The 12,357-nt window shown below is 46.0% G+C and overlaps 1 protein-coding gene across 2 annotated transcripts in view; it reads left to right on the top strand.

The window, feature by feature from the left end:
• Positions 1-12,357, top strand: part of LOC138480733 (arf-GAP with Rho-GAP domain, ANK repeat and PH domain-containing protein 1-like) — a 691,830-nt gene that overhangs the window by 112,432 nt on the left and 567,041 nt on the right. For both annotated transcript variants that reach the window (XR_011274121.1, XM_069612452.1), the window contains exon 2: positions 5,469-5,781. Coding sequence is in view for 1 of the 2 variants with exons in the window: in XM_069612452.1 (XP_069468553.1) it covers positions 5,570-5,781 (212 nt within the window). In the remaining variant the exon portion in view is untranslated. The remainder of the gene's footprint in view (positions 1-5,468; positions 5,782-12,357) is intronic.

Raw genomic sequence — 12,357 nt, 5'->3', positions numbered from 1 at the left:
CACGGTATGGATTGCGTGAGAAACCTCACCCATCATCCTGACTGCGGGGGTATGTATTGCATGGAGTGTACCACATGAAACCCAGAGATGCCAAGACTCTTGCAGTCCGAGAAGGACAGCTCCAAGTGAGTTGACAGACTTTATTCAAAAGATCCAAGTTCGTAGGAATGTGGTGTCCGCACGTGCCCAAATCACGTGAGTGAGGGGGAAGGGGCCCGCCTCATGTGATGAGTGAGTGATAGAACGGAAATAAAAGCAGAGCTGGCCGGAAACGGGCAGAGCTGTGTACAAGCTCTTTTCCCATTGCCTCTTCACCGTGACAGAGCCTTCTTCCTTCTGCCCTCTGGCTCTCCATCGCGCCTGGACCACCATCATGATACGCATTTGCTGAGGTAAGGAACGGAACAATGTGAGGACAAAATTACAGGTTTTGCGAGCGATCCTGTTTATTTTTGGAATTTGCATCTCTAATTGTGCAGCGACCAGCATGGTGCGTAAATTTCACCTTGCATCTGGACAAAATGAACTTAATTTGAATTTCTGCCTCCATGCTTGTTAGGCCATTTTAAGATGGCCGTGTCCTCTTTGTTTTTGCCATACTGTTTGTTCCTGGTGTGGGCCAGCCCCTGGTTCCCCTCCCATTGGTTGTCAATGGCTGCAACCGGGAGGCGGGACCCGGCCACACCATCGAAGGCCCACTTCTAAGGCTCTGTCTACCTCTGTCTACCACGGTATGCTGCATTGCTGCCCCTGTGAGTTTGTCGCTCCTGTGTGTCTCGTGTACCCCTTCTTGCCCTGAGTGTCTCTGTGTATCCCCCAGCACCCGAATGTCTCTGTGTACCCCCTCTTGCCCCTGAGTATCTCTGTGTACACCCTCTTGCCCCTGAGTGTCTCTGTGTACCCCTCTTGCCCCCAGTGTGTCTGTGTATTACCCTCTTGCCCACAAGTGTGTCTGTGTACCCCCTCTTGCCCCCAGTGTGTCTGTGTACCCCCTCTTGCCCACAAGTGTCTGTGTACCCACTCTTGCCCCGAGTGTGTCTGTGTACTCCCTCTTGCCCACGAGTGTGTCTGTGTACCCACTCTTGCCCCGAATGTGTCTGTGTACCCCCTCTTGCCCCCCAGTGTGTCTGTGTACCCCCCTCTTGCCCCCCAGTATGTCTGTGTACCCCCTCTTGCCCACGAGTGTCTCTGTGTACCCATTCTTGCCCCCGAAGGTGTCTGCGTACCCCCTCTTGCCCCCAGTGTGTCTGTGTACCCCCTCTTGCCCCTTAGTCCCTCTGTTTAACCCCCCCTCTGACTGAATCCCCCAGGGCGCCCTCTTCTCCACCCTCCCTTCTTCATAGTCTCCTCCCCACCACTTGCCCCCCTTCTCTCAATGTCCACCTCCCACCACCCCTGCCCTACATGAGGTTCCCGCTCCCCCCTCACCCCTTGCCGCTCTCCCCTCTTCTCCACCCCTCCTCACCTCTCCTTCCCCTCCTTTGCCTCCCTGCCCTCCTGTCTGTAAATCTTTAGCACTACCCCAATTGCCGTTAGGCATAGTAATTGTAGTCACCTGTCTTTTGCAGCCTCTTTCCCCTCCCCTCGTTTCCTCTCCCTCCCCCGTCATGTTGTATGTTAGACACTACCCCAATTGCTGTCAGGCATAGTAATTGTAGCGCCTGCCTCCTACAGCTATCTTGCCCTCCCCTTCGCCCCTTTCACCTTTCTTTTATCTTAGCACATACTCTTATTATCGTCCCTTGACCTTTTTAAGAGCTTGTCTGTCCCCTCTTTTTTCCCTCCTTGTCTTCCCCTCCCACCCCCTCCCCAGCACTACCTTGATCAGTTGCTGACCCTTTAAGATAGTCAATTATTATGTTCCTCTCCTCTTCCCTTTTCCCCTCCCCCCTCCTCCCCTCCTCCTCCTCCTCTTGTCACTCTTGCACTGCAACAATTGTCGTCAGGCATAATAATGGTACTGCTAGTATTGTTCTCCTTTTTTCCTTTCCACTCCTCTCCCTTATTGTTCCATGCACTTGCACTATCTGTTATGATTTGATAGTTATTCTCACATTCTGATTTGTCACATTCTGATTTGTTTCAAGGACCTGTAAGAATGTAACTGTATTTTCCCATGTTCCCTCCCTCCTTGAAGCACATTGTGCATAGGCACTATACAAATAAACAATCAATCAATCAAGCTGTACATGCGTGGTCTTGTTTCTGCCAGGGCTCTTCCTGCAAGTGACGCACACAGCATACTTTTGGTCTCCTTGCTAACATCCGGAGGCCCGAGACAAAGCATCACAAGTAGGACCATCGGAATGCGGCTTCGGGGCTCAGCGGTGGACATGCTGCTGGGGATAGGCTCTGAATGCTCCCTTCTCTGCTTTTAGTTATGGCAGCTTGTTTGTGCCACCTTTGGCTAGCCACATGTGTCGTACTACAACTCCGAGGCCCTAGCCAGCATAGTCTTAGTTAATAGGGAGGGATAATGCTATGTTACTGTAATTGAATTTATATATCATAATGGCCCCATAGGTCTTAAAGTTTAGCCAAAGAGTTCACCCTAAGGAATAAGTGAGGCTCTCAGCAGTTATTCCCTAGGTAGAGTTGGACGAGATATGTTGTCAACCTTTTCCCAAAGAGAAGGAAGCCGTGCTCTTGTCTTAATGATACAGGAAGGGCATTCCAGATTTCTTTTTTTATTTTTACCTTGTCCTGGGAATGAATTTCCACCAGTTTTGGTTTAGGTGGAACCTAGGTATTGCCAACTTGGCAGATGAAAAAGACTGGATAATCCTACAAGGCACATACAAATTAAACTGATTTTAAAAGTGTAGAGGTTCAGAGCCATGAAGTCCTGGGTTACTTAAGGAGGCCACTTTAAAAATGGTTCTTATGTCAATAGCATGCCGGTATAAGCTGCACTGCATCACATTGTTGTATAGATGGCAATGGGACCCAGTACGGCTATCAAAGATGTTCACAAGTGTAGACCCTAGATGTTGGAGAGGTTTTGGCCAAAGACAAAGGGCAGACTATTGGCACATGTGGTGGGCATGCAAGGAGATGCAGAGATTTTGGAAGGAGCTACATGGGTGGCTGGACGGGGTAGAGAGACACATCGATCCCTATCTGGTGCTGTTTGGAGTGGAAGTGAATGAGGGAGAGTGGAAGAGGCTGCCACATATAGCCCACTTCCTGTTGCTGGCCGTGCATGCTTTTTTGGCGGGGGAGTAGGGCAGGGGGCAGTGTTTCCTAGCTAGCGACAATGGGCTCTGAAAGCCCGAGAAATTTATGTGAGGGAACGCTTGACAATGAAATAGATAAGGGAAGTGTGTGGGATTTGTTTCCCATAGTTGGAAATCGATGTTAATGATATAAGGAACTCTTATTTATTTATATATTTATAAAGCGCCGAAAGCCTGTGGGCATCTGCCGCTGGGAACATAAACACAGAAGACTGTCCATAAATCATAGTACAGAGTTTAAGAGTACCGCCGTGGATGAAGAGCAGGAAAGAGAAGATGAGTAGTGAGATTTATTTGAAGAAGTGCGTCTTTAAAGTTTTCTGAAAGATTTTCAGGTTGCTGTTTTCTGAGAGTGAGGTGGGCAGGAGATTCTATGATTTGGCGGCTTTGACGGAGAAGGATTTTCCCAAACCGTTTTCCCGTTTGTATCTGGGACATCTGATGAGAATTTTCCCAGCCGATCGCAGAGACCTGCACGGCTCGTTCTGTGGAATACATTTCTTTAAACAACTAAGAGTCTAGGGGCCTCATTCCGACACTGGCGGTCAGCGGTTAACAGCACCAGTAAGGATGCCGGTGCCGTTAATCCCTTACCGCCACATTCCGAGGTCCCTTAGCGGGTCCCTCTAAGGCCGGCTGGTTTTACCAGCCGCCCTTAGCGGGAGCCGCTAGGGGAACAGGGAGCTAATAACGGGCCCGCTTTTAGCGGGCCCGTTATTAGCTCCCTCCCCATTCCCATTGAGCCCTATGGGGGTTCCTCGAACTAAAAATATTCTTGCTGTGACCGAGAGCAAGTGAAGAGTCCTAAGAATAATGGAATTTCTGGTATGGAACGGATAATTGAATATAGCGCCGGTGACATTATTCTATGAAACCTCAAGATTAACAAGAACAGAATTTGGCGCGCCAACAAGGAGAGAGTCACAATAATCAATTTTGGACCTTATTATGGTCCTTGCTATTGTGCCTAGATGTTCCTGTGGGAGGAATTATCCAATTTTATGGAAGTGCCACAGCTAATAACTGAAGGAACTAATTATAAAGAACATATGTACGTCAACATATGCAGCTGCAAGCGGAATAGGAACCCAAGACCTTTTAACCATGGATATGATTAATAGATTAATAGATTGATATTGGGGCACATGAGGTTCAGATGTCATCCTGTGATGCTGATTGTGGGAGCAATAATTGATACCTCATATGAGCCGTTAAGGCGTAGCCAGTTGTCATCCATCCATACCTTGTATTGATCAAATGTAGATGAGCATTTTTGATTGTTCAAGTTTTGCCTGCATCCTAGCGTAAGGTGCAGCTAAGAATTGTCTCCATAACAACCTTGGTTCGGTTTCATATCTGCTCCGATGGTCTCTTATGAATCGGTCACAAACTGATTCATGAATGTGATTTTTCAAGATTAATGAGAAAAATTTATATTTTGTATCTAAGAGGGAAAATGCAAATAATGTGGGATTATGTAAATTTCAAAATATACAATGAACAGAAGAAAAAATAGTCTAGGAACTGTAATCGACCGGTATGCATAATTCACTCATTTAATTTGATAATGCAAAATGCCTATGCATTGTAAATCCTTACTCAAAATGTTTAGACCTTCAACATGGGTTTTGAATTGCCTACTAGTCCAGCATTCTGTTAATTGAAGGATTCCAAATGCTGGAACAGGCTACATCCAAAGCCCACCAAATCATGAGCTAAATGCTCCAAATCCCTGTAATGTTGTATTAGTGGAGCCCGCATGATGTGAATTCTAATCTGGGAGAGGTGTTCCACCATCCTTGTGTTTACCGCTCGTGCAGATTTGCCTATCCATCTTAAGCCACATGGCCACTGGATGCAATGAATCATATTCTATGTGCAACATGTTGAAACATGTCCAAGTCCAACCACGGCCTCCTATATCTAGGTGAAGTTTCTTTGCTGTGAATCTTCATATATGGTGACCAATCACGGGTGGCTTGTGATTTCTCCTTACCTGTTGACAATCGTGAACTCACCTGTTGATCTTCTAAGTTCTTAGACCATGCAAGGACACTTCCAAATCTGGTAAACTAAGATTTACCAATGTTAAATGTTTTTCACAACCGGTTTACTTTTTGTGAAATTGGGGTGGAAAGTGGAATGTTCATGGCAGGGGATTTTATTATAAAAAGTAAAAGTATTGATGACAAATGGAGTACAGTATCATGAGGTTTTTCTGTTTGCTCTTAGATGTTCCTGTTGGGTGTGCGCAGACCTGCTCCTCTAGCCCAAGGCTTTCTGGAAAGTGCCTCTGTAGGACTTTGATAAAGACTTTCTGGGTCCACCCTCCAATGGATGGCCAGCAGGATGATAAGCAAGCCCTTGTTCCTCCCCTGGTGCCGCTATATGTTGCCATGACTGGGATACGCCGCCTATCTTTGGGCAACAGTGTGGTGACTCCTGCCTGGTCGTCATCGCGCATTCCTGGCTCCCTCATTTCGTCATCTTCTTCTAATATCCTCTATTCCATCAATTCAGAGGATGCTCCGCGGACCTTAAAGAGGTAAGAAGATAAGATGCTAACAGTGGTCATTGTTTGCTAGCTATGCCTTGGGCAGATTTAGATACAGCATTAATTCAGTTCACCATCTGTGGAGGTTCAGGGCCCACCAGTGCACCCTGGTTTCTCTTTATGTACCATGTTGATATTCTGAGCCCCCTCTCGCACCCCGGCCTCCAACTGCTTCTCTGGAAGTACATCTGGCAATCACATGGCAATGATGGAGGTCACTGGCACGTGCAATCTTATCGATCTGTGAATCGAAAGCCACAACATTCTACAAGTCCACTTTGCGTATCTGACCTTCACCTGACCAGGGTCCTAACTTAATACAACACAACAAAGCAGAGTGATGGTTGAAATGCTCTGAATCCATGCATTTGTAACCACCCCGCAGAGACTTTCTAGGAAGGACACGTGGGAAAGCTGCTAGTAGGGCCCTTTTTTCCAGAAATGAGGCTCAGGATTTCCGCTGTGAGTTGATTGCAGGAAATTATCCAGCTTAGTTTCTGTTTTAGATCAGGGTTTGATTGACTCCTCCACCCCCGCCCCCACTCCCCAGAAACAGCCTGGCATATGTAGTAGAAAATGTGCCTTGTTTGTTCGGCAGGACAGAATGAGTGTGCCAGATGAGGGCCCGGTGATCGATTTAGAAAGAGTCTGGCCCCAGAAAAATGAGAGCGCCTTCCAGAGAGCAGGAATAATTACACTTTCTTAATGGAGATAACAAATTACAGGTAACTGCTATAGCTTGGGCCTTATGAATGCTTGAGAAGGTGAACATTGTATGTGTGTGTTACTAAGGTATGCTGGGCAAGCACGTGTGCACTCAGGTTAGAGGCAATGTAGGCTGTTGGTATTTATCTGTGCTAGAAGTTGAGTGGCTAGACATCTTTTAAGCATGTTGCCTAGGAAGGGAAGGAGGGTAATGGGTGATGGCTGAGATCATCGGGTCCAGTGTTCATTTTAGAAGCAGAAGTATTTGCACAGTTTTGAAGGAAGTTGGAAGGGTATCTTGGATAAGGGATGCCTTGACAATAGCCAGGAAAGTATGGAGTGCTTCTGTGGTAGTGTCCTGGAGATGCAGGCCGGCAGGATGTCATTGGATTAGGATGCAACTTTCAGGGATTCCAGGGCATTATCAGGGGTTCTATGGGTAGAGCTTTGGATGAGTGGGGCGGTTTGAGTTCTCAATGTACTAAGGATTTGAGGGTTGGGGAGGGGCTTGATGCACTTTTTGGCTGCTTTCAAGAGGGCTTTTTGGCTACAGCTACGCCTTCTGCTTGTAGTTGGCATTCACTGTGGCCATTTGAGACAGGTTAGGTAATAAAAGCTTTTGGACTTGTAGCAGGTCTTATCTTGTTTTCGGAAGACGATTTTGCTGAGATTAAGTTCTTGTCAACAGCACGGGGCTGATGGGATGTCTGTGGTTTCCCCAGGGCATGTTTGTTTTCAAGTTGTTTTTGGCAGCTTCTAGGATGTTATTGCATTCATTCTTCTGCGGTCCTGATAGAGAGGAGCTGAGGCTGGTGAAGACATCACTGAGTGGTTCTACAGGGACGTCTTAGAAGGATAGGAATATCTGCTGGGTAGGTTTGTGTTCTGTCTGGTGGGTTGGTGCTACATAGCGGCAGCTTGTTTCTACTAGATGCTGTAAAATAATTCCACTCATCTCTTGATGTTATTTCTGTCTTTAACCCGCTGCCTGCTGTAAAGTTAATGTACCACTCAAAGCCGGTAAGACTGTGCCAACAGATCTTTTAATCTTCACATTACAGCAGCCCCAACCTCTTCAGGAGGCAAACAGTTTCACAGTCTTTTTAAAAGTTAACATTCCTTTTCCTTGCCATTAGAGTCGCAATCCATACTGGAATGGTACTAGTGCCTAAACTCTAAGTAACTATCTACAAACCCACACCAACTATATACACACAATTGCAACATACATGCATGTATTAAGAATGGAAGTGCAAAGTGATGGAAACATACATAACACACCTCCCTCCCTTTCAGGGCATTGAACTTTTAACTTGTTTCCTAGAAAATGCTACTCTTTCTTTACTCCATTTCTCTCCATTGCTCAACATCACAGTGTTCCCTAAATCCTTCACTACTGTCAACGAATTTGAATATTTCATAAGACCTTTGTCAACTCTCCTACCTTTCTTAACTTTCACATTTGTACCCTCCCCTGACCCATTCCTTCACACAATTCCTCTCATCATACCTCTCTTTCGCCCTCTTTTGAGCATTCAGTACCCTGAACTGCAGAGCCCCCACCTGTACTTCTTCAAAAACACCCACAAATGTCTTCATCCACCCCGGATGCAATCACAAATTAGGTATTCTCTTTCTTAATGCCTCAAATGGGGAAATACTGCTAGGCCCTGAAAACCCTCACGCATGGAAACAAGGCACAATCGCCATACACAAATTGATACGACAGACACAAGGTTCAATTCCCAAAATCTAGGGTTTATTGCAAAGCAAATATTCTCAGTCGGCCGACTTGATCTCACGTCTCGCAACGTGTGTCACCCAGACCTCGTGAGACGCAAGAGAGTGAGCATTCTACAACAGTATCATATATACAAAAGGACAATCGTACAATCTGTTTGTGACACATCAAAACCACCCATAAACAATTTCCCAGGCATGTTTGATCTTATTCGTACCTTACCCTGGGCGTTTGATCTTGCAAGAGCAACTCTCAACCAATATCAGGGCTGTTAAGAATCGTATCACGACTCACCTGATCAATCAGCTCGTCTCTCAAGATGCAATTCGTCCGTATGCAGATGCAACCAACGATCGTCGTGACTGCGTATCTGGCTCAATCTGCCTCGTTTTGGACCCTCGCCTCAATGCTCTCTGGCCGGACGCCTCGATCAGGGACCGGTTGTGTACAGATCTGCAAAAGAGTCTCTCATCACTTTCACAGGGGAGCCCCGAACACCTCTCGATCCCGGCTCGACGGCCTCGTCCCCGATTCGTTTTCACCTTCTTCAGATTCAACGTTCACGATGGAGCAAAATACGGGAGGGTCCCTATTCGGGCGCCATTTTTTGCTAGGCCCTGAAGACCCTCACGCATGGAAACAAGGCAAATCACCATACACGAACTGATACGACAGACACGAGGTTCAATTCCCAAATTCTAAGGTTTATTGCAAAGCAAATATTCTCAGTCGGCCGACTGGATATCACGTCTCGCAACGTGTGTCAGCCAGACCTCGTGAGACGCAAGAGAGCGAGCATTCTACAACAGTATCATATATAAAAAAGGACAATCGTACAATCTATTTGTGACACATCAAAACCGCTCATAATGTATCTTCTTGAGCTAGGGTTCGGTGATTGACAATTATGACGAATATGACACCTTCTGACACGTTTCTTTGTTAAACTATATTACTTGGTTTAGCAACAGTTGCAATTTGCAATAGGCAGACACAATTCTTTATTATGGAGAACATAAAGCACTTGTTTAGTCAGCAAACTGTGTTCGTAGGAGAGACACATTCCAAAGCATGCTATCTTCTAGTTTCTATTCGTGAACTAGGGGTCAGCCTCATCTAATAGGGCCCAAAAGGTAGGCCGTTAGGAGAGTATAATTCATGCCTTTAACAGCCTGTTTCTACAGTTTCAGCGAGACCAGCTGGCACCTAGCTTGGTGATTAAATGCCTCTCTGCTCGCCTTCAAGGACTTATGAGGGAGGAAAACAATGTATTTCTGTACAGCTTTGGCATTTCTGTCTGGGCTGGTCTCTCAACATGTAACTTGTGGCCTTGCTTTGTACAAGAGCAGAACAAAATTAAATACATTTTGTAAAGCGTTTGAACAGAAAGCAAGGGAAAGCAAATGGCGGATCTTAAGGGAACATAATGGACGCTCTATGGTTATGCTGACGATTCTGTATTTGGCGATGCTGGGCATATTATGCGATTGGTTGTTGGCCAACAATTTCTAGACTAACAAACCCTCCTTTTGGCCGTAAGCCAAGAGCATCAACCATACATTGCATCTTCCTCTGACAATGTATCTAGTTCCGAACTATGCATACTTCTGTAATCGTCATCATCAATATTGATCGACATTAACTCTTTCAAAGTTTCTGCTTCGTTGTTTGCATTCATATCTACTTTGGGGGTCCTTTTCTCTGTTACCATGTGTACGCATTCATCAGTTATTTCAGAGCAAATAATTGACAGGCAGTGTATGCAACAACAACATGTCATGAGGATTCCGAGTACCGTTGCTAAAATTGCAATTAGCTTCCATCCCCATGAGCGCAGTAATTCCTAAAACCAGGAACTTATATTCAGTTCCCAACCACCTGTCGTGGCACGAAGGTCAGAGCTCAGAATGTGTAATTTCTGTACTGTCTCAAAAATCGTAGCGGAGGAGTCACTTACAAATACGCAGCATGCTGACCCCACAATTTTGCAAACACCTCCACGATCGGCCAAAATTATATCAAGAGCCATTCTATTTTGAAGTGTCATTAATCTGACTGCCTTTTCCTCTATTGTCATATTATATAACATATCGGTCGTTCCATTTATCGTTTTTTCTAAAATTCTGGACAATCTGCGTATATTCCAGGAGTTTATTGCTTGGCCCCAAAATGGTATAAATGATTTTGCTATGTCTTCCGCAATTAATCCTGCTTCATCATCCCACCGAGGCCTCGATCTAGATAATTTTGATATATCTGATGTTCGGGAAAGGAATACCCCGGGGAAGTAGCAGGTCCCACCCCAATTTCTAGGCAACCAGGGATAAGCCTTTTCTCCACATACAAAATTAACTGGATCACCTACATATATTGGTTCTTCTTCTCTCTCAAGTACTGCAATATTCATGCATCTACTGAATGTCCCTACTGAATAGGAACTTTTTTTCCGTAGACAAAATGGGACAGTGCGAGGATTGTAATTTATTGTATATGAGGGGGGCACTACGTCCTTGTTCCCTGCTGGGTTCATGTGAAACGTGATTACAGATGACTTATAAGGCACATACAGTCTGTCTACTGGCCTTACCACCACTGGCTTTATCACTCTCGCTCTGTTAAATATGGAACAACCTACAGGTTCCATTACCACTTTCTCAAATTCATCTATGTTTGTCTTGTCTAATTGACCCGTGTCACTCCTATTCCACATTCCATAAAATAGTGCACTTAGCGATGCATAGCATGCTGTATTAAGGCGTAATGGCTGTACATACCAACCCATTCCTTTCCAGCCATGCTGGGGTAAATGGGTGCAGACCCAGCAGTTCGTTCAGGATGGAGTGAGTCATATTCATAATTAAAAGCAACGTGTTATTACCATAACCTTCCCTGTGTCTTTCTTCTATTGGAGGAAGAGTATAAGAGAGTACATGGACTGGACTGTCTGTGACAGATGCTTTCGTGGTAGGCAAAAGAGAACTCAATGGATGCATGCTCTCCAAATACCATAATACTGGGATCATTGTACACAAGATACACAGAAGCGTTGTAATCATAAGCAATGATTTCTTATAGCAACTCTTTCTAGAATTGTTTATAGTCTCTATTTCGAGGGGACTGGTTCCTCCGACGTATTCCACATCTATGACAGGTAATCACCAAAACTGTGCTGCTTCGGAAAACTTTCTGCGTCCTGCGTCAATGACGTCGATACGCTGTCCTCGAGGGCCTCCATCGAGCCGACATCACCGGATGTTATAAGTAGGACACACGATGCCCGTAGCCTTAGTTCTGTTTTTTCCGCGAGCGTGTTCGCTTCGGAGATCTCGGCGTGCCTCGGTTCTTCTGATTCTATTGGTTTTTCGAACTTGGTGTTTTGTGGAGATATCATGTATTTGTCTTCTTCTACCCAGGATTCAAGAAGTGTCGGGACTGCGGTTCCAAGAATGTCACTTACTGACCTGCATGACATCTGCCTCTGGTGCCTCGGCGAGGACCACGCCACCGATGACTGGGACGATTGCCGGTCGTTAATGTCGAAGGCCTTGCGGGAGCAAAAGAAGAAGCTTTCTGTAGGTAGGGTTTCTAAACCCCGAAAGTCGAAATCTGCTGGGCTTTCGACCGACGATTCGAGGGGCGACTCTCCAGAACGTCGGCGTAAATACAGGGGATCTTGGTCCCGGAGTGTTTCCCGCCATTCCTCGGCCTCTTCGAGGCACTCGCGGAAGTGCTGTCACCTGTCGCCTCCCTCGTCCGAGGACTCCGCCAGTCGGCGGTTTGCTTGTCCCAACAAGCATTCCTCTCCTGCGGAATGGGATGCATTTCGTACAGAGATGATGGCCCTTATCCAATCGCAGGGCTCTGTTCCGTCCGCGCCTTCGAAGGAAGCCATCAAGGAACGTGCTAGTGTCACAAGTCTAGGCGGAGAGCACAGAGCAGAGGCTATCTCTCACTGTATGCAAGTAGATTAAGGGAGATTCCGGAGACAATGCTAGCATATAACAGATTAAAGGTGCATACCAAGCTGTTAATTGAAACAGGTATTCACAGGGGCTGCAGGGGCAGGCTGTAAACAAAGATACAGAGAAAAGGCAAAGACAAGCAAGTACACTGGGCAACAT

Source organism: Ambystoma mexicanum, chromosome 5p (assembly GCF_040938575.1).
Source record: "Ambystoma mexicanum isolate Mex_15411 chromosome 5p, UKY_AmexF1_1, whole genome shotgun sequence".
In the NCBI taxonomy this organism is placed as follows: Eukaryota; Metazoa; Chordata; class Amphibia; order Caudata; family Ambystomatidae; genus Ambystoma; species Ambystoma mexicanum.
The sequence above is the reverse complement of the archived record's forward strand: the minus strand, read 5'-3'. Positions and strand labels throughout refer to the sequence as shown.